The sequence below is a fragment of the Haplochromis burtoni genome, unplaced genomic scaffold, assembly GCF_018398535.1.
Source record: "Haplochromis burtoni strain Fernald_Lab_line unplaced genomic scaffold, NCSU_Asbu1 Contig_60, whole genome shotgun sequence".
In the NCBI taxonomy this organism is placed as follows: Eukaryota; Metazoa; Chordata; class Actinopteri; order Cichliformes; family Cichlidae; genus Haplochromis; species Haplochromis burtoni.
This window is the reverse complement of record NW_024582421.1, coordinates 2,255,363-2,278,806: the sequence shown is the minus strand read 5'-3', so window position 1 is coordinate 2,278,806 and position 23,444 is coordinate 2,255,363. Positions and strand designations below refer to the sequence as shown.

The 23,444-nt window shown below is 38.5% G+C and overlaps 2 protein-coding genes across 13 annotated transcripts in view; one reads left to right on the top strand and one right to left on the bottom strand.

Annotated features, from left to right (window-relative positions):
* Nucleotides 1–520: 520 nt before the first annotated feature.
* On the bottom strand, nt 521–11,896 carry emc1 (ER membrane protein complex subunit 1). 2 transcript variants are annotated; one of them, XM_005941154.3, is made up of 23 exons: nt 11,742–11,896; nt 11,149–11,276; nt 10,996–11,061; nt 10,794–10,887; nt 10,579–10,707; nt 10,271–10,397; nt 9,946–10,104; nt 9,587–9,754; nt 9,207–9,278; nt 8,837–8,935; nt 8,481–8,577; nt 7,754–7,870; nt 7,452–7,460; nt 6,980–7,179; nt 6,614–6,763; nt 6,183–6,344; nt 5,836–5,955; nt 5,586–5,723; nt 4,222–4,395; nt 3,822–4,032; nt 3,597–3,681; nt 3,380–3,509; nt 521–1,530 (listed from the first exon to the last, which is right to left on the bottom strand). In XM_005941154.3, exons 1-23 carry the CDS (start codon nt 11,831–11,833, stop codon nt 1,351–1,353), a joined length of 2,907 nt encoding a protein of 968 aa, XP_005941216.1. In that variant the 5' UTR covers nt 11,834–11,896; the 3' UTR covers nt 521–1,350. The 2 variants fall into 2 exon arrangements, with proteins under 2 accessions (XP_005941216.1, XP_005941217.1); XM_005941155.3 differs by lacking the exon at nt 7,452–7,460.
* A 930-nt stretch (nt 11,897–12,826) lies between these two features.
* The window catches only part of ubr4 (ubiquitin protein ligase E3 component n-recognin 4), a 56,770-nt gene continuing 46,152 nt past the window's right edge, over nt 12,827–23,444 (top strand). For 7 of the 11 annotated variants that reach the window (XM_042221099.1, XM_042221101.1, XM_042221097.1 and 4 more), the window contains exons 1-15: nt 12,827–12,977; nt 15,377–15,474; nt 15,606–15,709; nt 15,865–15,994; nt 16,253–16,398; nt 16,573–16,672; nt 17,191–17,332; nt 17,471–17,595; nt 17,715–17,839; nt 17,945–18,004; nt 18,142–18,332; nt 18,456–18,555; nt 19,071–19,208; nt 19,513–19,630; nt 20,460–20,501. In XM_042221099.1, coding sequence (XP_042077033.1) covers nt 12,853–12,977; nt 15,377–15,474; nt 15,606–15,709; nt 15,865–15,994; nt 16,253–16,398; nt 16,573–16,672; nt 17,191–17,332; nt 17,471–17,595; nt 17,715–17,839; nt 17,945–18,004; nt 18,142–18,332; nt 18,456–18,555; nt 19,071–19,208; nt 19,513–19,630; nt 20,460–20,501 — 1,744 coding nt within the window. In that variant the 5' untranslated portion in view covers nt 12,827–12,852. The remainder of the gene's footprint in view (nt 12,978–15,376; nt 15,475–15,605; nt 15,710–15,864; nt 15,995–16,252; nt 16,399–16,572; nt 16,673–17,190; nt 17,333–17,470; nt 17,596–17,714; nt 17,840–17,944; nt 18,005–18,141; nt 18,333–18,455; nt 18,556–19,070; nt 19,209–19,512; nt 19,631–20,459; nt 20,502–23,444) is intronic. The other 4 variants (XM_014339668.2, XM_014339666.2, XM_042221098.1 and 1 more) reach the window with 2 other exon arrangements.

Here is a 23,444-nt window from a genome sequence, read left to right as displayed (position 1 = left end):
TCTCTAAGTTTGACCTCCTTTTTTCAAGATAAGATAAACTTTATTGTCTCATCCATCTATAATCTGGGTTCAGGTCGCAGGGGTAACCCAGACTTCCCTCACCCTGGTCACCTCTTGCAGTTCATACAGAGTTCATCCCAAGCCAGGTGGGGAATATATCTCTCCCATGAGTCCTCGATCTGTTATGGAGGAACTGAGAAACCTATGAACATATATTTTTATGGCATTAGGGTGAAACCAGGCTGCCATCCCATGTCTAATTGAACTTTCAGGCACTACATAATAAAAAAGCACATGTTGTTATTTAGAGTGGATCATGTCACAAGCACCTGGAATATTGAACTAATAATAATAACACTACTAATAATACTAATAATAACAATAATAATAATCAAAAGCAGAGAGTTGGTGTGACAGAATATAGGTGGATGGGGGCAGATGATCAGCTGTGAAGAACCCTAAAAGGAGCAGCTAACAGAAGAAGAAGAACAACAACAACAACAAACTAAAGCGCTCAGAATGGAGTTTTGGGAGAAATTTTAATGGAGCATCAACAGTAGCTATGTGGAAAATTTCTCATAAAAGTATGAGCTACAAGATGAGAGATGTACATAAAAGAAAGGCTACTGTCTCTTCCCATTCCCTTGGTTCATCATGTGATGGTGGCAACAGTGTAACAGTTCATTTGGTGGTTTTCAGACATCTCAAAAAAACCATTTCTTGTACATGCTACATTATCACCTCACAGCTCATATTCACAGCTCATTTGCCAACAATCCAAACGGGACTGGAGTATCAAGGTGATTCAGCAGGCTAAAAAAAACCCAACAAACCCTTCCACTATGGTACTGTTCGAGTTCATGCTCACATTCACGCATTTCTCCTGACTATTCCCTCAGCTCCACATTTGTTATCGCTTTATATTAGATCAGTCCAGTGATGCAGAAATGTCTCAAAAAACAAAAACAAAATGGGCCCAGGAAAACTAAAATAACTGTCACATGAGCAGAAGTTTTCAAGCTCCATAGTTTAATAAATTGGCCGGTTTTATCGGTTCATAATTAGCTGTGTTAAACATTTAATCGAAATGACATTTCACAAAAGAACAATTATTCTACTATGAAATAATTCATTTTTGCAAAATAAGTTAAAAAATAAACACAAAAACTTTTTGCTAACCCCTCATTTCACCCCCTCCCCACTGTCCCCTCACCCCTGCAGTTCCTTATGGGCCTTATTGAACTTTGACCTGTGTTCTTGGACAGGCACGGCCTCAGCGGTCTCATCTCTTGGAGCTGAGGTCCTTCGTGCAGCCACAGAGCTGGCAGATGTAGGATTTTAACCGTCGTCTTACCGCCAAGCCCGGTTGAGCAGTTTAACTTCTGCCAGGCGTTTGCTGATCATGGTGGCAAAGAAAAGGGCAAGAAGCACGCTACTGATCAGCATGTAGTCGTAGTCATCTTTTAGTACGTCGAACTGCTTCGAGGGATACACACGTGTCTGGTAGATGTCAAGACCATATGCCACAACCTAAAAAATAAAATAAAATTGTCATATTAAGATTTTATTTAAGTGGGGAGGAAAACCAAGTGGTGGCAATACATTTCCAAATAAGGAATCATCTACAGCCCTGTTTCCAAATAGTTGTGATGCAGTGAAAATGTACATGCAATGATTTGAAGATGCTTTAAATTGGACGGTAAACAAGAAAAAAAATGTTCTGAACTCATTTTGAATTTGACGTCAGCAACACGGGGAAGGGGCAAAAAAAAAAAAAAAAAAAAAAAAACTAGAAAAGTTGCGTAATGCTATACCAAGAAAAGAAAAAAAAAAAAAAGATCCGGTGGAACATTCTCACAACTAATTAGGTTACTGAGTAACATGATTTGCTATACAAAAAAAACATCCTAGAGAAGCTGAGCCTCACAGAAGTAAAACCAACGAGGATTTCACCATTTGCGAAAGACAGAGACTGAGTGGGCAAACGTTTTTTTAAAACCACTGTCAATTTAATTTAAACTGGGGGAATTTCTCATCTATGGCAGATGATATTAAAGGATCCAAATAATTCCTTGTAAGTGGGGAAGAAAGTCAAAAGCAGATACTGAATAGCCAAGCTTTGGTTAAAAAACAAGACAATATTCCATTGTGGAAAATTGTGCATGAGCTCTACTGAACATAGTTCACTGCTGCGTCCACAAAAACAAGTTAAAACTCCACTATGTGCAAAAAAACCAAAAAAAACCCACAAACATAAACAAGACGCAGGGGCCAGGACATTTGCGAGGCCAAAGCTCATGTAAGATGGACTGAGGCAGAGTGGAAAAAAACTGCTCAGTGGCATGAAAAATCAAAATATGAAAATATTTTTGGAAACCATGAACCTGGAATACTACAGGCTTAAAAAAGGGACCAGTGGGTTTGCTCTTAGTGCGCGGCTCACAGCTTGGTAATACGGTTGGAGAAAACGTGCACAGAGCTTGTGCACTAAATGATATGAAAATCTCAGAGCAACATGCCCAGAGTCTTTTTTCCAGGGAATGTATCAATTATTTCAGGATCACAACTCTAGTAAAGTACGCCATTAACTTTTGAGCAGCTGAAATCAATATATCTACCAAGGATGGGAAAACACTTCACTTTTAAAACAACAGCGTTTGTTTCCCCTCGGTTATGAAAACCATAGAAGAAATGATGCAACACGATATTAAACATGCTCCGATTGCCACAGTTACATGTTATATCCACTCACTGACCACTTCATTAGTTACACCTTGCTAGTACGATGTTGGACCTCATTTTGCCTTCAGAACTGGCTTAATTCTTCATGGCACAGATTCAACAAGGTGCCAGAAACATTGCTCAGAGATTCTGGTCCAAGTGGCACCTGGTGTGATCTACTCCTGCTTTAGTCCATCTCCTTTAAAGTTCGATGTGTTGAGTTACTGTTGCTTTCCTATCAGCTTAAACCACTCTGGCCATTCTCCTCTGACATCAATGAGACATTTTCACACAGAGAGCTCCTGATCACTGGATATTTTGTTTTTGTTTTTCAGATTATTATCTGTAACCATGCCACATTCAAAGCCACTTAAACCACCTTTCTACCCCATTAAGATGCTCAGTTTGAGCATTACAATGCTGCCATGTGATTGGCTTATTAGATGTTTATGTAAACAAGTAGTTGAACAGGTGACCCAGTGCGGTGGCCGATGAGTGTGTTGTTCAACCAATAAAATTTCTTCATTTCAACATTTGATAGGTTGTCTTTGTACCATTTTAAACTAAATATATGTGATGTAAATGATTTTTAAACCATTTTATTTTAATCTTACACTGTGCTGTCATGTGCTTTTCATTACTTTGAAGGCAGACTTACCAGGCAGGTTGACTCCAGTCCAGACGGGGAAGTGTGAATACCTTGCACTCTTGATATACTCTGATTGTAGTTGATAAACCACTCTGTACGGATCATTAGCTCTGGAGCATAGGGTATCAGGTTCTCCTCACTGAAGATCAAGTTAACAAGTCAGACACATAACAGTAAAGAAAAATCTGACTTTCATTTTCACACTAAGCCTGACTTGAGGACTGACCGGCTTTGCTCAGATACTATTTCTGGCCTTCGTGGGTCGAGGAACATCTTTGGTAATGACAAAATCCCTCCAGACGGCAAGCCAACTATGACAAAGCAAATTCAAACAAACATATTACAAAAGGGCAGCCCGGTGCTGAAAATACTTTTTATTTCTAACATATTATGTAATAACTAAAAGCCAAAAAAACCACAGAAAACAGCAATATAACCGAGTAGCACTTACTGAGCAGATGGCGGCTGGTGATGCCCTTTTCAGTCAGCGTGGCCTCCATGGTAGAAATGGCGGAGGGGAAAATGTAAGACTGCTGGAGAACCTGAGGAGCGTGTGGCCGATCCAGCGAGCTGAACACGGTGCTGTTGTAGAGCTCCATTCCTTCATACAGTTCAATTACAGAGAACTCGTTCCTACGTGACTTGGTGCTCCAGTATTCATACTGCGGAGTCACACAGGGGAAGGGGACACAATAAATATAACACTCAATATTTCTCCTTTTTTCCTCCATTTAGTTATGTGCTTTGAACAAATGGCCTTCAAACTGTAACGATGCAAAAAGCAAGACAACAAAAGGTGGTTGTAATTATTTCAATCCCTACACATGACTGTAGCAAACAAGCGTGCTCACCACCACCCAGTTTTCAGAATGCACAATATGCACCGGTCCTCTGGCTTTTCTCTGAACAGCCTCGTGGATGATGCGGCCGGTCACACCGTCAATCAGGATGATCCCGACAAAGCTGCGCTCCTGATGCGTGTCTGTGCTCTCAGTCACTACAGCCAGTAGATTGGGGTTCAGGTACTATAAAAATTAGTTAGAACACAATTGGACATTTAAATTAATTTAATAGCACAAAAGTACATATCTCATTAATTAAGATAAATTTGTTGTCAAATGAAGCAGAGCCTCACTCAAGCTACTTTTGGGCCACTCCGGATGTTTGATTTGGCAGAGTTTTACGCCAGATGCCCTTCCTGACGCAAACCCAAACTGGGATTTGTGTCTCCGGCTGGAGTCCAACCAACAACATTTACTTGCCAAGCAAATGTGTAAAGTGCAAACCACTACAACCAAGTAGGACCGCATTAACGCACTGACTTTTTCTTTGTAGTAGGGAAATAAGTTGGGGGTTTTTTGTACCTGGTTTCATTTATGAAAAAAGGTTGGAAAATAAATTTTTCAGTCCATAAACGAGGGTTCTTGACTATGTTAAGCTACATTTGCCTTCTCAGGAATCTAGCTTACAAAAAATATGACCGGAAATACTTGCAACAAGGTCTCAAATATGGCAGTCAGCTGGCCATCAGCCTATCCAGATCAACAATTCTAGGAAACCTCAAGCACTACTCGATGTACCGCTATAAACTGTCCTAGTGAATGATTTCTAATGTGTTTTTATCCTCATCTTCTTGTGCTACTCTCTGAAATAATGAATGCAAGAGCACACTTCACGGGTGATTCATAAATCACAACAAAGGCAACAGTAAGGAGTACTAGCAGTGAATTCTTACTAAAAGAGGGCAGTCGAAGGGAGAATGTGATTCACTGGGAAAACAGTGACATGGGTTACAAGATTTCTTGGAAAGACGAGTTTTTAGTTTACGTCACAAGACGGGGCGTTACCGTCTTTTAGCGCAAATAAGGAAAACTGAGCCAAAACAAACCAAAATCGAGCCAGAATAAAGTCAATAATATAAGCTTAACCAGAAGGATTTGAAGCTTTCTTAGTTGTTTTCACTTGCATACTTCAAAGACATACAAGTGTTTTTGTGAAATCATCACTGGGAACTTGTTCCTATCTTTGGTATGACTGTGTACATTAGACAAATTTAGCTATTTTACTGTTTCTTTTATTGTTGTAATTTTAATGTTTGTCTAGAACAGATCTATCTTGTAAATGAGACACTGAGTCGCAATGGGACTACCTGTATAAATAAAAGTTAAATAAAAATAAATTTTAAAAATGTGTTTTAAAAAGGATGTTACGGTACCTTATAGAGAACACTGCGGTCTCCCATTACTCTTCCTTGCGAGTGGACATGCTCATTAGGCCTTTTCCCTTTGACAGAGACAATCCTTTGTATCTCCATTGGAATGACAACTTCCCAGATCTGCTCAGTGGACAAGTCCTGAGAACACAAAATGATACACATGAACTTTTTCTGTCTGTGACTTGGGTATAGTTTCATGACGGTTTCCTGTGAGAATCAGGAAATGATGCGTTCAAAAAGTTTCACTTGCCGTCCTAAGTCTGTAACCAGAAAGTCTTCCCTGGCTGGAGTCAACAAGATAAAAGAATATAGATGAGGCCATTTCCTGGAGCTGCTGCAGTACGTTCTTCGTAGAAGGAAATGCAGAAACCTGGGAAAAAGCGAGCAAGATGAATATCATTTGTTTGCAGATAACCGACAGCTCACACAATGCCAGTGTTAAACAGTGTTCTACTGCCTGGTGGTCATGCACAATATGTAAACAGTATAATTAATGGGACATAGAGTCGTTATGAGGCAGCATGATGAGTATTCATACAGAAATGGCTTCGAGATGCAATATAGTGAATGTGTAAATGTATACAGTTTGCTACAAACCTTGTACTGATCATCAACTAGAAGCAAAACTTTAGCATAATCCTGGTCCATGAGTGGCAGCAGGAGTGACTGAAGTATTGGCTGAGGTAGAGCAGGTGGAGTCACATGACTCTTCTTTCCAAAGATGGGGTTAAACACATGCAGTGTGGTGAGCCCTGTGTCCTGATGACCAAAAATAGAACAAAGAAAATAAACCTTAATCACATTTTACAGGTCAGGTCAGTACTTTATCTGTCAAGTGGGTATCTTTAAGATTACTTTTATCTTTTACTGAGCCTGTCTTGTCTTTAAAGTTGAAAACTGTAGGTACCATTTGGTCAGTTTTTTTCCCCTGCCAACTATTTGAGCTTTATCCATATTGTCAGCCTGCAAGATAAGAGCTTTGACACCAAACCTGAATCTCCAAACACAGAGCCTTTGCAATAAGTTACCTTATCTTTGATGAGCAACGTGCACTGCGGAGGATGAGGGAAGTGCGCTGTCGTTCGCTGTACCATCAGTTTGAACGCTGCATTCGATGGGACATCATTGAGGTAGTGCCTCCATAAAATACTGCCAGTCTTACTGTCAATCCCAAAGAGCTGAAAAAAGGAGAAGAAGAAAAGAATGAACCTTGCAGGAAAAAGTGAGATGACTAATCTGAATTTATTTATCAGTGTTTCAATTCCCTTCAAGCCTGCCTGATTTTAGACAAAATAAACCAAATCTAGTTTGACCACAACTGTGCGGCGCTGCTCATCCTCCCTGAAATGCTAACAAACCATTTCTAAATGACAGGATAAGCTTTAGTTTCATACTTTTCCAGATGCAGTGACCATAACCATCATCTTCTGCAAGTTGAACTCATCTCTGGACAGGTTTTCGATGGTGACCTCGTTTTTAACTTGACTACGAGGCTTGCGTGCGTCATAGAACAGCTTCCAGAGGTGAGAGATCCAGGCCTGCAGCAAGATGAGCTGAGAGGACAGCCTCTTGAACACCATAGACATCAGCCCATCTGGACAAACGTAAACAAGAGCACAGATGCCGCTAAGTGACCTTCAGGGGACTTGACTCAAATTTTTAACATCTGATCCGCGTCATGGTTCATATCTTAAATACAACAAACGTTGCGAGAAACAACAAGGACACAGGGATACAGGATTTATTTCAAGAGTGAAATAAAATGAAGCAAAGGGTTCAACAGAGGAATGGTTCACTGAATGTGAGGAAGTCCTAACCGTAAGACAGGGAATCAAGTTTTGCTGAAAAAAAGCACAGATTTGTTACCTTGAATGGCTGAATCCATAAGCAGCAATAACAAAAAACAGGACAAAAACAAACAAAATTAAAGCAGTAATATCAACACACACGCAAAAGATATGTTTGAAACTGGAATATAGCAAATTCGCCGATTTGATAAAGCAGCTGAGTTGTTTAAGTAAGGACAAAAGCAAATGCAACAACCCTCAGAAATGATTAGAAATTCTAAGTTATGGAACCATTAATGGAGACACCATCCAGTTCTGCTGAGTTTACGCTTTGTAAAGGAGATTTACCAAAAACAGCAAAAATTTCGGTTTCACATTTACCGGCCTTTTTGCCGAACTCTCCCTCCAGCTCAGCCTGCGTTCCAGTGAGGGGCAGATCCACCATTTCCATTGTCACCACATCTGACAAGGCCTCCTCTCTAGTCCACATCACACGCCCTGGAAAGCAAGAATCATTATTGTTCTGCAATCGTTTATTCATTCTATTTTCCACACCCTGCTGTATGCAGTTTGTGTTGACGCTTTCCATTAATTACATCATGAGATACGTTTTTCCATCATTCTTGTGGAAAAGACAGGACTGTAGGTACATTATGAAATCTGTCCACACCGTGGTCAGATGTTGGCAGCAACCATGATGATTAAGAGGTGGGATAAACCAAAAATATTATCATGAGGCACTGCACTGCTTACAAGTCTATGCGCTTTGGGAAAAATGTCCAAGTTCTCAACACTAAACAAACACGCAGACTCCTCACTTACATTTAATTTGCCTACTGATTGACAGAAACCCACCGCAGTCAGACCACAGTATGAGTATTCATGAAGTTTTCATCCCTCTGTCTGACCTTGCTAAAACACATTCCAGAAAAAATAGGGTGTCTATTCTTCTTTTGCTCTTTTGAGTACAATGAGAAGGATTTTACTTTGGTTAGCTTTAGTAAAACTATAATTAAAAAAGTCCTGCAGCATCAATAGCTCTGCTCACATTAACATCAGTACAGCCTGAAAGCACTCTTTCCTTGCTTCCTGTTTTTGCCGCTCATACCTGGCTGTTGTATGAAAGTGAGTGTGTGGTCCTCTGTTTGCACCATGGCCCTGTAGCCTACAGAGTCATCTTTTTTCAAGAATGGCTGTATGTAGATCTGAAAGAGAGAATATAATTTACTTCTATTGTAAAGCCATTACTAACACACTACGGGCACATTTACTACTAAAGTTGGCATAAAAAAAAAAGAAAAAAAAAAAGTACTGTCTATATTTTCAAAGAAAGCCCAGAAACCAGCATGTCTTATTTTTTCCACATCATACTGAAATGAACTGACTGCACCTGTGTTTAGAAAACTCTGCCTGCTCTGAAAGGCCATAGTTCCCACAGTACCTCAGGAAAGAAAACTGACTCACTTTCTCTGGTTTGCCACCATTAGGATCCATAACGAAAATCAGTGTTGTATCTAGAAGTCTTCGTCCAGTTTCAGCACTAAAGAGGTTAATACTGCAGGCCTATGGGAAAGAAACAAATAATAATCTCCCAATAAAAAACTTTATTTAAAAAAAACAAGACACAAAAACCCCAAAACACACTTATAAGACAGTTTCCTGAAAGACATGAAAAAAAACTTAACAGTAACAAGTCTAACCTTTACATTAAGTAAATCAATATGTGTATTACGCATCTGCCTTCTAAAATCAAATGCATTTATGACTAAGAAAACAGCTAAAACACATCAAAACCCACACATAAATCTAAAGGTGAAATATTACTTTAACTCACAGTTTTATTCTTGGGGGACATAACAGCAGCAATGGTCTTCTCTCCAGTGGTTGCAAAGGAAACCAGCAAGGCCTACAACAAACAAAGGATATAGCTCTGTATAATACAACAAAAGACATCATGTTTCTGTAGAAAAACAATACATTCTACAAAATGTCACAGGTTGGGGGAAAAAAAAAGGATCGTATTTGGCCGTTTTTAACAGTTATTATGTTTGACATTTTCCCAGGGCAATAAACTATTTTGGCAAGGATGCCAAGCCACATTTACATTTTTGCAGATATTTACTGATGTTGGCTGATATAGCAGAACAACTGCAATACCAGGACAGGCTAATGTTTTTGAATATGAAACAAAAATATAGAGAAAAGCTTACGTACTGGCTTGAAATCCCTGAGCGTAACTATCTGACCATTGTTGAACTGGAGAAGCAGGAAGTTATCAGGGCCGAGCTGAAGGAAGAACTCAGACAGAGGCTGATGGGCTGAGTTGGGCTGGTGAGACACCAGGACCGGTTGAAAGTCTGGAGCTACTTCAAGTCCCAGTGACTGTGAGAAGACAAATAGGAGAAGACTGTAAAAGAAAAACTGTGCATTTACAAAAGGAAGAAAGGAACATATAAGAACACAGAAGTGGAGAGCTGAGAAAGAGAGAGGCAGAATTTAAAACTTACCCAATCTAAAGCAGAGGACATACATGGCAATTTTGTACATTAGAAAGGTTTTTGTTAGAATCATACCTGCAGGGGGATCTGGGTCATCTGTAAATCATCCATATTTGGGTTTAAGTTGTACATGTACAGCGATGGAGGTGCAGAGTCTACACAAATCAGCACCCCCTGACCAATCACTGCACAGCTGGCCACTATGTTGGACAGCCACGGAGCTTCAACTGAGATCTGAAAACATTACAAACAAGAAACTCACAAAAATCATTCTATATACTGACCACTGGTTCAGTGTTTAAGTTAGTTTGTTCTTTAACAAATTACCTATTTTATATACATTAAATTTACAGAGCATAGGCTGATTTTTTTTAATACTATCATTAATAAACAGGATTACCTGCTTGATTATTTCTCCATCATCAGTGCTGTAAGCAATAATAACAATGTGGGAATGGGGAACAATTCCCAAAGCATAAACTTCACCATTTCCTCCAGAATAAACAGTCTGGTAATCCACAGTCTCACTGTGGAGAGAAACAGAAGGTGACAAACGTTTCATAATAAAACTACTGTTTTGGCAACACTGTGCAGTATTTTCTACAAAAAAAAAAGCCTTTAAGGTGGTAAATGAATTCCTGTGTAGAATTATGTTCATTGAAACAGAGAACATCAGTACACAAAATTAACATTAATATAAAAACATACCTATCTGGTAGATTTTCTATCCATTTTTGATGGCCATTAGAAAGGTAATGGAGAGAGATAATGTTTTTTTTCAAAACAGCCACATGTTTCACTGTGCCTTGCTGTCCCACTAGACATGCTTTCTGGAAACTTGAACATATAAAAAGCAACGAGGTAAGATTTAATCAAATAAATGAATAAATAAAGACCATTCTTAACCTCAAGGTAATAATCACCTTCCAGAGTCGAGCACAATTTCCCAGTTCAAACCACCAACATTGACATCCCAGGATCGCAGCAGGCGGCCATTGCCAACCACTAGGATCGCATCTAGGACACAAACACAGTTTCATCAACTGGAGGAACTTTAAAAAAAAATCTTTAAACTTTACTGCAATTCAAATACATGATTAGAATCATTACAAAAAAATAAATCACCTTGTCCATGGTGCAAAAGAGCATCAATGTTTCCTTCGGGTCCAGACTTATCAACATGTCGCCAGACTGTAACAAACATTGATAACAAAGTGACAATAAAAGACTATACCTAATATGTGAGAACTTCGTCTTTCAAAGGAACAACATACTCACAGAGTTCCCCGGTCCTTGTATTGAGTGCGGCAAAAACATTATTCTCTGTTGCTACAAGAACCTTTTTGGATGACTGTACATGTGTGTCAAAATGAGAAAAACGAACCTTGCCTACATACTGCTGCCTCCTGTGAAACATGAAGAGAAAGCACAAGCACTCAGACTGTCATCCAGCTCACCCATGATCATAGTGACACCATTGTTTTAATGACCACATGGATCCAATCCCGGTGCAAAGACATATTTCTCAAACTGAAAAGCCGAAACTACATGACACTGGTTTATTGATTATTATCAGATTGGCTACAACGTTTTCCTATTACCTTTAAATCACTTTCTATCGCGTTTCACTTGCTGAATTTAGTGGGACCAATGATTTACTTAATGTATAAACCATGGAGATATGTACACCTCCTGAAATTAACTACCAAATTTACATTTGTTTGTTTGTATTCATTCTGATGTGTTTTGACCTGTTCTCTCATTCAAAGTCCACCGATTCGCAGTTAGCTGCTTTGACAGGTGCTAACATTAGCATTTCCACATTAAAACATAATCGGCACACATTTGATCGTTCGCTTGACTCCTCTTACCAATCAAATTTTCCTACTTGGTCCTCAAACACAGCATCGACAGCATTGTATAATATGATACACTTAAGCCAAAGCAAAATTAGCTTTGCCATTGCTGCAGCAGCTCTGACTTGCTCTTCAACGGAAGGAGGAAGTCGGAAGCCGAACGACTTCCTTTTTGTTCTGCGATGGAGAAGTGCTGCCCCCTAAAGGTTGTAAAGGTTACAGCGTCGGTCCTGGTAGTGACCTTTCAGATTAACAAATATTCATGGATTGAACCAAATCCTAAACTGAAAGAAAAAAAAAGAAAGCAGATCACTTTTGAAAAAAATAGTGTAAGACCGAGATTAATTCATGTGTGGGAAAATGTGTGATGGGATCATGTGACAGAAACACAAATGATAAAATTTAAAAATAATTGTACCACAGGGGATAATAACAGGATTCAGGTGGAAGACAGAGGCTGCACCCCGACACGTTAAAAAAGCGAAAATAAAAACCAATTAAATAAAGAAAAACGAAGAAGATTTGCGTATTTAATATATTTTATCTATTTAGCAGTGCATTCTAGGCCTTGTGTGGTGCAGTCAGAAATTAGACAATAAAATATTTATTTTATTTTATTTATTATATGAATTAATATTTACTCTTTTTTTTACTTACTTGATGATCTTGGATAAAGTCCTGTTGGCTTTTTTGGAATCAAAAGGTGTCGTATTACTATATCTATCTATCGTTATACAAGAATATTAACATATGTGGATGAAAGTCACATAAGGTCAAAAACTTGATTATTGGTTTGTTGATGAAGTTAATATTAAAACAATAAAAAGATAAGTTAAACGCGGTAAAAAACAAACAAACAAAACAAAACAACCAATATGTAAGTTTTACTACTTGTATATGTAATTATATCACAAACGAATGAAGGGAAAAACATCGCTTTATTCGTTCCTGTAAAATGGGAACTATATTATTATACATAATTTAAAATGGGTTTAGAAACAGTAAACCAGTAAACATTTCGAGTGAAATGTTGGCAGGGCTGGTATCAGAGTGAGAGCGCCCCCAAGATTTACTTACACCACAGTTTCTTCTTCCAGTAACTAGTTTTTTCTGTTAGGATTTCAAGATGGCGTCGAGCGGAGGAGATGGGGAACACGAATGGACAGCGGCAGTTCGGCCGCTTTTATCAGCTTCGTACACTGCTTTTGAGACGAAGGAGCTACCTCAGCTTATTGGGTCTATAATCAACAGGTAACCGGTTAATTGTCAATAAATTGCAGGTTCATATTTGCTTGAATACTGCCTGTGTCCACCTAGGCGTAGGCTAGCTAGCTAAATTGCTAACCCTAGCTTGGTTAGTATAGTTGGATGGGAAACGATACCCATTTTGCTAACGTTAGCGGCTAGCAAGCTATTTAAGCTTAACTTGCACTGGCATGGAGTCAGCTCCAGACGTTAGCTGATATGCTAATGACAGCTAACTTACTCAAAATGCTATTTAGCGTTTCCTTTCTGCTGACTACAGAGTTTGAAACAACGCACGTCTTATGACTGATGGACATTTATCTTTAACGTAATGTCAGCGCTGTGCAAACGTTAAACGGTGTCGCAGTGTAAGCTTTAACAAAATTGCTTCATCATTAGCTAGCTAACACAAACATTAGCCGACAGGCTAACTCGGGGGGCCTTCCAACTGGACTGGCTAACCCTCAAACGCCCCAGCCAGAGTAATATTTGACTACGTCAGCTGACTTAATTGGGCTAAATTCAGCAACACTTGCATTATGAGGCGTAATCTGGGCATGTCATTAGCCAAATCACGCATTATATGGGTGGCAAAAATAGCCAGTCTGCCTAACGTCATCTGCTCGGCTGGAAGTAGGCGGGGGACCTTATCTCTCCACTCATTTTTGATCAGGTGATGGTGGGTTACCGTCAACTTGTTGTTAGTAAAAGTGTTATTTAGGGTTATTGCTTCTAAGACTTGTACTTTAGGTAATGCTGAATGGTTCTGCTTAACCACAAAGATGCTGGTGCAGAATGAACTTGTTATCTCGTTACAACATTCCCACCTATTTATGTTCTCATAAAAGTAGGAATATGTGATATTAGTGCTTTGCAAGTATTGTTGAATGATTTATTTGATTCCGTAGTTTTCCCTTGATTCTCTGTTTGTGGCGTAACATAAGCTAGTACACTGAAATAAAAAGCTTCCTAGTATGTCTGTTGGTTTCGTTTTCCAGTGCAACAGGCTGTATGCAAACATAACTATTACGAGGATTGAAAGTAGTGTTGTGTAGTTGAATTATCCTATTGTGCAGGTTACTATAATAAAAAAAAATAAAATAAAATAAGACTCCATTATCTATGTAAGTATTGGATAAAATGTTTCTTTCTTTCAGTTATGTAATTGTAACAAGCCTGCTTATTAGAGGACCCAGGTGCTTATGTAAAAGTACTTAAAAAATTCCAACCACACCAAAAGCCAGTTCCAATACCAACAACATAAACACACCTTGTTTCCTTACATCTCAAGTCCTAAAGAAGTATTTCATTCTGTGAAGACAACATTGAAGAAGTAGGCTTGAATTTCTAAAGCTTAAATGGCATACCACGAGTTTGACCACACTGAGTTTGGTAAAGCTGGGTGATAGGTTTATAAATTTTGTGTTCTCACTGTAGCACACTCTAGCACAGATACCAGAATGGCCATGCTATTGCAACTTGTCAATAGCATGTTAGCAATAGCATTCATTTTACTATTTTAATGCTTTTTTGTGAAGGTCATGATTGTTTTTTGTGAAGGTTCAATTAATTATTGATAATATTGACTATTTGTTGCATATATATTGCAATTGATTGTGGTTTGATATATGAAATTTATCTTTTTTTTTTTTTTAATTTTTTTTAACTGAGACAAACTAATGCTCCTGGGAGATGTATCAGAAATGTTAATTAGTTAAGTCACTGAGGTGGTGTATACTGAAGAACAGTAATTATTTTGATGCTAACTTTTAACCAGATTATAAACCATTTAATAACCATTAAACCATTTTATTCTTTTATTTTATTAAAGGGTTGTGTTGACAAAATGTGTAAGAAATGTTAATGGATGGATGATAATGAATTATAATTATAAGAAGTCTGTTTTAAAAAGTTGAATTAATTTTTAAGACTGAATTCTTGCACAAACACATTGGACAAACTGTAGGTAAGCAAAGTTTACATAATTGCAGTGCCTCAGAGGAATCAATTTCACAATTCGCAATGTAATGTCACCATAGCAACAGATGGAGCTGATTCTGTCTATATTTTAAAAGTAAGGCTGCAGTCAGCAGCTGTTTTCTTTATTGTTACTTGGACATTTAGTATGGCAGTTGATTTGATGCACATCATGAGAGGTTGCCATCTGTTTAATGTGACACAGCAGAACATGAGATTGTCCCGTGAACACTTTAACTCCCATCTTTGCACCTCTTACTCTTATTTGCGTGGAAGAATTAAGACACTAGTTGAGGAAAGGAGGAGGAGTTAGATCAAATCCACTCTGTGTCACTGTCCTATCTGTATTCTCTACCCCCTCCCCCCAAACAAACTAAAACAACCCACTATAAATGTTGTGTAAAAAGTCATATTTCCTTTGTTTGCAGTGAATCAGACATTCTTCACCACGACAAGCAGTATGAACCTTTCTACTCATCATTCGTGGCACTCTCAGCACATTACATCACCACAGTATGTGGACAAAGTATGTGTATTTCATTTTCTCCTAAGAGTAATAGACAAATTACTGCCACTCACTGACAATGAGCCAGAATCTTTCAGTGAAAACTGTTTTGTTGCTAGATGTTATTTTTGTTCTTTTCTTTGTTTCCCCAGTACCAAGAAATCAATTGCTGTCAGTTGCTGCAGCATGCAAAGTATTGATCGAATTCTCATTGCTGCGCTTGGAGAACCCTGATGAGGCATGTGCAGTTTCACAGGTAAGTGAGACAGTCAGCAGGGTGGGTGTAGTCAATTGTAATACATTAGTGTAGTCATTTCTAGTTATCACTGATTTGCATTTTCTGGTGGTTTTCTGCTTTCTATTTGTATGGAATTATGTATTGAAATAAAAAAAAAAATTGTTTTTCTTTAGAAACACCTGATCCTTTTAATAAAGGGACTGTGCACTGGCTGCAGCAGACTAGATCGCACAGAAATCATTACTTTCACTGCTATGATGAAATCTGCCAAGTTGCCTCAAACCGTCAAGACACTTTCAGATGGTAAGACTCCATAAAGGACAAAACTGAAAAATGCTTCACTGTCCTGGTAGATAACATGAATAAGTTATATGGCGAAAACTGGAAATTCACTGCATTCACTGGAAGGATTTGGACATTTTTGGTCTTTTAGTTTTCTATATACTATAATTATTCAATGAAGCTGTGAGTATTTATCTGCCTGGGCTGTCACAGAGGCCCTTTTGATTAACAGCCTTGACATGTGGTGAAACTCTTGTGCCATTTTTTTTCATTTAATAGTGGAAGATCAGAAGGAGTTACCCAGTGCTGTGAACCCAGAGCTTCGACAAAAAGAAGTACAAATGAACTTCTTTAATCAGCTGACATCAGTTTTTAACCCTGACCTTACCACCATCTTGGCCTCTCCATCAGCAGCACACATGCAGGCAAGTATTAATGACCCAGCTACTCTCGATTGCTATTAGCAGAAGTTACGCAGCTTCTGGTTTTGTTCCCCTTTCCTTTTAAATTAATTTTGTTAGCTGCATTTAAAATAATATTCTGTCACTGTATTGTTGAAAATTATCTGTTGTAATCATTGCATCTCTTGTTAATTACAGGCTGAAAGTGATTGCGATGAACAAAATACAGATCAAGCTGTTCAGACCAAAATGAAAAATGCCTTTGTGTCCCAGAATGTGTCAAGCTTACAGGAACTAGGTAAGTAGTTGTTCCAAGAGACTGGACCTTTGACACTACTATATACAGGTCAGGGTTTAAAAGTTTTATCGCAGCTGTTGAAAGATGGGAGACTAGAAATCTTGGGTTGTTTTTTTTTGTTTTTTTTTTTGAAAAATATCTGTTTAGTAAATGTCACCATTAAGTCACACTATGATGAATATACTTCAATAATTGATTTTCCATACAGGAGTGTATATATACACTGTGAGTGGCTGTAATCCAGAATTGAGTTTGTTTTTTCCCCCACACATCCATGTGGAAAACGTACATTTTTTTCCCCCTATTGATTCAAAATGTCAGATGGTCCCTTGTTTACTTTTCACTCTTGAAAGCACGCTTGAGCTCTAAATTATACGTAACTTTGTAAAAGCACTTTTTCCTTTACAAATTGCAATGAAAATTTAGTTTCTTTAGAAATCCTGCCATTAATGAATTTAAAATGAAACTTAATGAGTTATTATTTGATTAAATTTTTTGATTTAATGTAATTTTTCCAGGTGGGTCTGAGAAGTTGTTACGAGTGTGCCTCAACCTGCCCTACTTTCTACGCTACATCAACCGCTTCCAGGATGCTGTATCAGCCAACTCATTCTTTATCATGCCAGCCACAGTGGCTGATGCCACTGCTGTTCGCAACGGGTATTCTTTTTTTTCTATTTCTTTTTTTTTTTTCTTTAAATCTACTGGGCTAATAAGAAATTGTGTTTAATTTTGGCATCTGGCCATTTCACCACTGGCCCCAACATTAAGTTGTTATCCTGTACTTAAAATACATAGATTTCACTCACTGGTGATAGATGTGACCATGGCTTTGGACACACTTTCCTTGCCTGTACTGGAGCCCTTGACACCAGGACGACTACTGGATATGACTGTGCTGGCTCTAAGCTGTCTCTATGCTGGTAGGTGGTTACATTTTTGGTTAAAATAAAACACACCATGTGATTCAGGCTGCTATAACATTCAAAAACCAAACTAAGGAAAAAAAAAACCCATCTACAATGCGTTTTTACTTGTTTAGGTGTAAGTGTGGCCACTTGCATGGCCATTCTACAGGTGGGTAGTGGCTTGCAACTTCGCTCTGCCTCCACTGGTACCAAAGAAGAGGACTATGAAAATGATGCAGCCACAATTGTCCAGAAATGTGTAAGTATTATAACTAATCACTTTTAAAGTCTTTAATTACTGTCTTACTAACATGTATATTTTAACAAGATTTAAAAAGATGACATATATTTGTCTTCACAACAGCTGGAGATTTATGAAATGATTGGACAAGCCATCAGCAACTCTCGCAGAGCTGGAGGAGAGGTGAGTACCAATTTTGATTGATATATTGCGCAAATAGAAGAATAAAGATATATTTATAATTGACAGTCCTAGACTGTCAGTTATAAGTTAAGTGTTATGACTGATATTTTTAAAATTCTCTCTTCTCTGTTCTGCAGCATTATCAGAACTTCCAACTGCTTGGAGCCTGGTGCCTCTTAAACAGCCTGTACCTGATTCTTAACCTGAGCCCGACAGCGTTGGCAGATAAAGGAAAAGAGAAGGATCCCCTGGCTGCTTTGCGTGTCCGTGATATTGCAAGTCGCACCAAGGATGGTGCAGGGTCACCTAAACTTGGTCCTGGCAAAGGGTATTTTTAAATCTTAATAAAGACAATTTTAGTTCAGTAGGTATGCTTATGCATCAAAGGTCATTTGTGTGCATTAATGTTTTGTCTTTTTCTGTTTTGATCTTTTTTGTTTTCCCTCTCAAGACACCAAGGCTTTGGGGTTTTGTCTGTTATCCTGGCCAACCATGCAATCAAACTTTTGACTTCACTTTTCCAGGATCTGCAGGTTGAAGCTCTGCACAGAGTAAGTGAAGCAACAAAAAAACGTGGCTGCATTAAAACAAAACTGCCATTGTAGCCATACTGTACTTGCCACCGCTATCGCTGGTTTGAGATGTCACAATCGTTTGTAGGTTTAAACCCTCTACTGTAAAATTGAATTAAATACTAATGTAGCTAGTTACATTCAAGCCTTCATCTCTTGTTTGAGGAACCAAAAGAATTTTTTTTTAATTACTGTACCTCAGTTAAATCTTCATGGCTTCATATTTAGTATAAGTTCCTTGTTGTTTTACAAGATTGCATGTTTATTTAAGATTAGATGCACAGATTTGAAAGTTGTTGTTTTTTTTGTTTGTTTGTTTGGGTTTGTTTTTTTTTTGTTTTTTTTTTTAGCATTTTCATTCTTTGTTACCCTTTCAGGGTAGGAAATGAATTCAATTAATAAAAAATTCAAAAGCATCCAAGTATGCTTCAGTAATTACTGAAAGTATTTTGTGTTCCTTAAAAGCCGTTTCCCCCCTTCTGCCAAATCTAAAGGGTTGGGCAAGTGATGGACCACCAGCTGAGCTCAACATCATGGCACAGAGCACTTCCAGCCAGAGGGTTCAAAGACTCATTGACTCTGTTCCCTTGACAAATCTGCTCTTCACACTTCTCTCCACCTCCTACAAAAAGGTGCTGTCAGTTGTATTTGTAATTTGCATTTGCAGTTATGCTGTTTTATTGATTTGAACATTAATTGTGATATTGTGATACAAAAGAAACAAGCAACAGATTTTATCTGGTTCATTTTTATCTTTGTAGTTTATCCTTTTTTATCCCTTACAAAATTAGTGGATGTCTAGATGATTATTTATTGAAACCAGCCATTTTCAGATGTAGGTATACTGCGGCTGACTTCTCGGGTGAATCCTGGAAACTTTCTGTGTCCCAACCAAACTTTTAAACGTTGACTTTGATTTCATTTATCTGCTGTTAGGCTTGTGTTCTCCAGCGTCAGAGAAAGGGCTCAGTCAGCAGTGATGCCAGTGCTTCTACAGATTCAAACACCTACTATGAGGATGATTTCAGCAGTACAGAGGAGGACAGCAGCCAGGGTATTTATTTTCTTTGGATTCAAACAATTGTTTGTTACATAAAGTATGCATTTACATAGCAGCTCAGTTATGCAAATAAAAAGACATACTGCTCCCTGTGTGCTGCAGACAGTTTTTTCTTAAATCCTGGGTTTAGGAATGCAGATGATACTCTCAACAATTCAGACATTGTTATGCTACTCCTGGATTGATTAATAAAAAAGCAACAACGTAAAAAATACAGACATTCCACTGAAAAACAGGGGATTACATTAGTATGACCATATGTACCTATATTGTAATTATGAAGCACTCTACTTTTGCAATTAATATATACAAAAATGCAATTTATTAAAATATATTGATAATTTAGGGTCAAACTTTCTTGCATTTATGGACAATTAAAAACAAAGATGTTGTCATCTAGCTTTAAAGGTAAAGGGGAGACACATGAACTCACCATTTAAGGACTCAATTCTGTTTTAACGTAGTGACCAAGAAGTGTTGTTTCATTCCTACAAGGTATGCTTCAGGTTTCTCTGCATCACAGTGGGGATTCAATTGGTGAAAGTAAAGTCACATATATTTTTACACATTTCCATTTGATCTCTGAGTTTCTGTCAGTGCTGAGCTGGATAAGATAACAAATGCAGTATTTTCAGTATTTGGGAACATTTTTAAATTGGTATAATTGAAGGAGTGAAACAAGTGTGCTGTCAGTGGTTAAGTCAGTGAGGTAATGACAGCAGTGCGAAGGGTAAACTCATACATACGCTCACAGTGATGTGATTTAAAAAAATTTTGTCCATCACAATAATACCAGTGTAGTTGACAGTGTCTACTATTTCAGCAGAGAGAAGACAGGAGAAGACAAGTGCAGCTTGTGTCTCAGGTTAGCAGTTTTCTGTCCTCAGGTCAAAGACTTGGTGTCCGCTGTCCTAAATTCATTTTTGTTATTGTATGTCTCACAATTTAGACTCTGAGCCTTGATCCTAACGGCCTAGAAAATGATAAAGCCACAGATGAAGTCTTTGACAAAATACTCCCTGTTATCAGAGTTGCTCTGCCTTATAATTCATATGAACTAAATTAAACTTGTTTTATCAAAGAGATTCATCTGTGGCTTGTTGTTTTAAAGAATAATACCAGTGGTGTTGATATGTGGGATATTATTTAAACTATTAACTACTGAAGCTTTCATTAAAACTAGTTAATTATCTGAATACTTACACTAACAGTTACTGACAGAAGTCATAAAACATTTCTCGGTGATTTATTTTAAGAGCTTTACCTCTATTACTTTATCATCCTTTTGTCTTCCAGTTTCTGCCTCTTTCCTTTTTCAACAGCCACTCCAAAGAAAGAAGTTTGTTATAAGATAGCTGCTAATAGTAATGCTTTAAAAGTATAACATTTATTGCTGGCCTAATGACTTTTCAGGTCGTGGTTGAAATTAAAATTAAACAATTTTCAGTATGGTAGAAAATTATTTTTGAAATTGGCTGTGATACTACAAAATGATAAAATCCATTTTACCCCCGACTCTTGAATCTATTTTAACACAAATGAGGATAAAATTGTTAGAAAACTTATTTAAAAAAGAAAAAAAAAAGTGAAAAACTCTTGATGCAAAAATAATCAAGACCCACATCAAAGCAGTGGTATCATTCTTAAATACAATAAATTCAAGTTGTGCTTAATGAGCTTAAACACGCAATGCTACATCTTGCTGTCACCTGAAAAGTTAATTTTTGTATGTTGCATGCAGATGTGAATATCAAATTATTGTGATATTCTTTTGAAACACTAAAGTTGTCTTGTTTTTGTATTTGAAAATTTTCAGTGTAGTTGAGTGATATCACCTTTTTAAAGAATATGAATGTTTTGTGCATGGTAAGTGCACAGAGCACAATGAATCAATGAAATTTGTGGCTATAAATTTAAAAACATTATGGGGAAGGATCCAGAGCTAATATAGATGGTACACCCATGTAAACTAAACCAGGCAGTACCATCTCTCTAGATTGGTGCTATTAATTTGTCTCCTAGCTAGAGCTGGTTGGTGTCAGACACCTATTAGTGTTCACTGAAACCAGCCAGGTCAATGCTGCTCTGTTAGGATTTTTTTTTTTTCCTCCATAGCTAAGCAGAAGAGTTTTACAAAGATGAATGCGTCTTATTCTATTCATGAACTAATTTTTTCCTCCAAGGCAGGGTCTAAGAGAGACTGGTCAAATTTGTAATTTGTTTTGTTAACTCAAACGCACATTCTCCAAAAAGTTGATTCTGTTCATCTGGACCTAGCGTTTTGTGGGAGAAACGTTTCGTCACTCATCCAAGTGACTTCTTCAGTCTCAGCTGACTGCAGGTTTCCCCAATCTTATAAACAGTACATTTGCATAATGACTGAAACCAGCCCACTGAAGGAAGGAACTGCTGGGAGGTCAGTTCCTTAATCTTAATTATGCAAATTCTCATAACCATTGATCAACAACCACTGACCAAAACCCACTGATCAAAGACCACTGATTAATGGCCATGAGTACCATTCACAGAGAGTTGGGGAATGGCTGCAATCACAGCATTGTAAGATGTACCCTTAGGCCCCCTCCTCGATTCAGAGATGGTCTTTCCCTTTTCACGTAAATGGCCTCCTTGACTCCACTCTCAAACCAGCGTTCCTCCCTGTCCAGGATGTGTACATCCTCATCATTGAAAGAGTGTCCACTGGCCTATAGGTGTAAATAGACTGCAGAGTCCTGGCCTGACGAGGTAGCTCTTCTGTGTTGTGCCATCCGCTTCGCCAGAGGTTGTTTGGTTTCCCCGATGTATAAATCCTGGCAATCCTCCTGGCACTTAACAGCGTACACTATGTTACTTTGTGTTGGGGGACCCGATCCTTGGGCTGGACCAGTTTTTGGCGCAGCGTGTTTTGGGGTTTGAAAGCCACAGAGACCCGGTGTTTAGAAAAAATGCGTCTCAACTGCTCCGATACTGCTGACACATATGAGATCACTACAGGTTTTCGCTTGGGCAGCGGTTGTCCTTCTCTCCTGGATCGACTGGAGCTTTCTTTAGGTGCCTTTCCAGCTTTGACAAACGTCCAGCTGGGATAACCACATTTACTCAGGGCCTTTTTGATGTGATGTTCTTCTGCCTCCCTGGCCGCTGTGTCTGTGGGGATGGTGTTCACTCTGTGTTGTAGCGTCCTAATGACACCCAGTTTGTGCTCCAGTGGATGATGAGAGTCAAACCTTAAATACTGATCCGTATGTGTAGGTTTACGGTACACGTCAGCTTTTAGATGTCCCCCATTCCTGATGGAAATCTCACAGTCTAAGAAGGCTAACCTGCCACTCTTCATATCCTCCCTGGTGAATTTGATGTGTCTGTCCACCGAGTTAATGTGATCCGTGAAATGTGGTACGTCCTGAGATTTGATTTTCACCCAGTTGTCATCCACATATCTGAACCAATGGCTTGGTGATGTTCCAGGGTAGGCTAGCAAAGCCCTCTTTTCCACTTCTTCCATGTACAAATTGGCCATGATGGGTGAAACTGGGGAGCCCATGGCACTCCCATGTTTCTGCCTGTAGAACTGACCCTTGTATGTGAAGTAGGTGGAATGAAGACACAGTTCCAAAAGCAAACACACTTGGTTGATGCTGAGATCCTGACCCTGAGGTTGGAGTCGTCCAGTAATCTCTTACGGACTACCTCCAATGCTTCCGTGACTGGGATGCAAGTGAAGAGAGATGTAACGTCGCAGGGCGTGGCTCAAGAGTTGGGAGTTCGCCTTGTAATCGGAAGGTTGCCGGTTCGAGCCCCGGCTTGG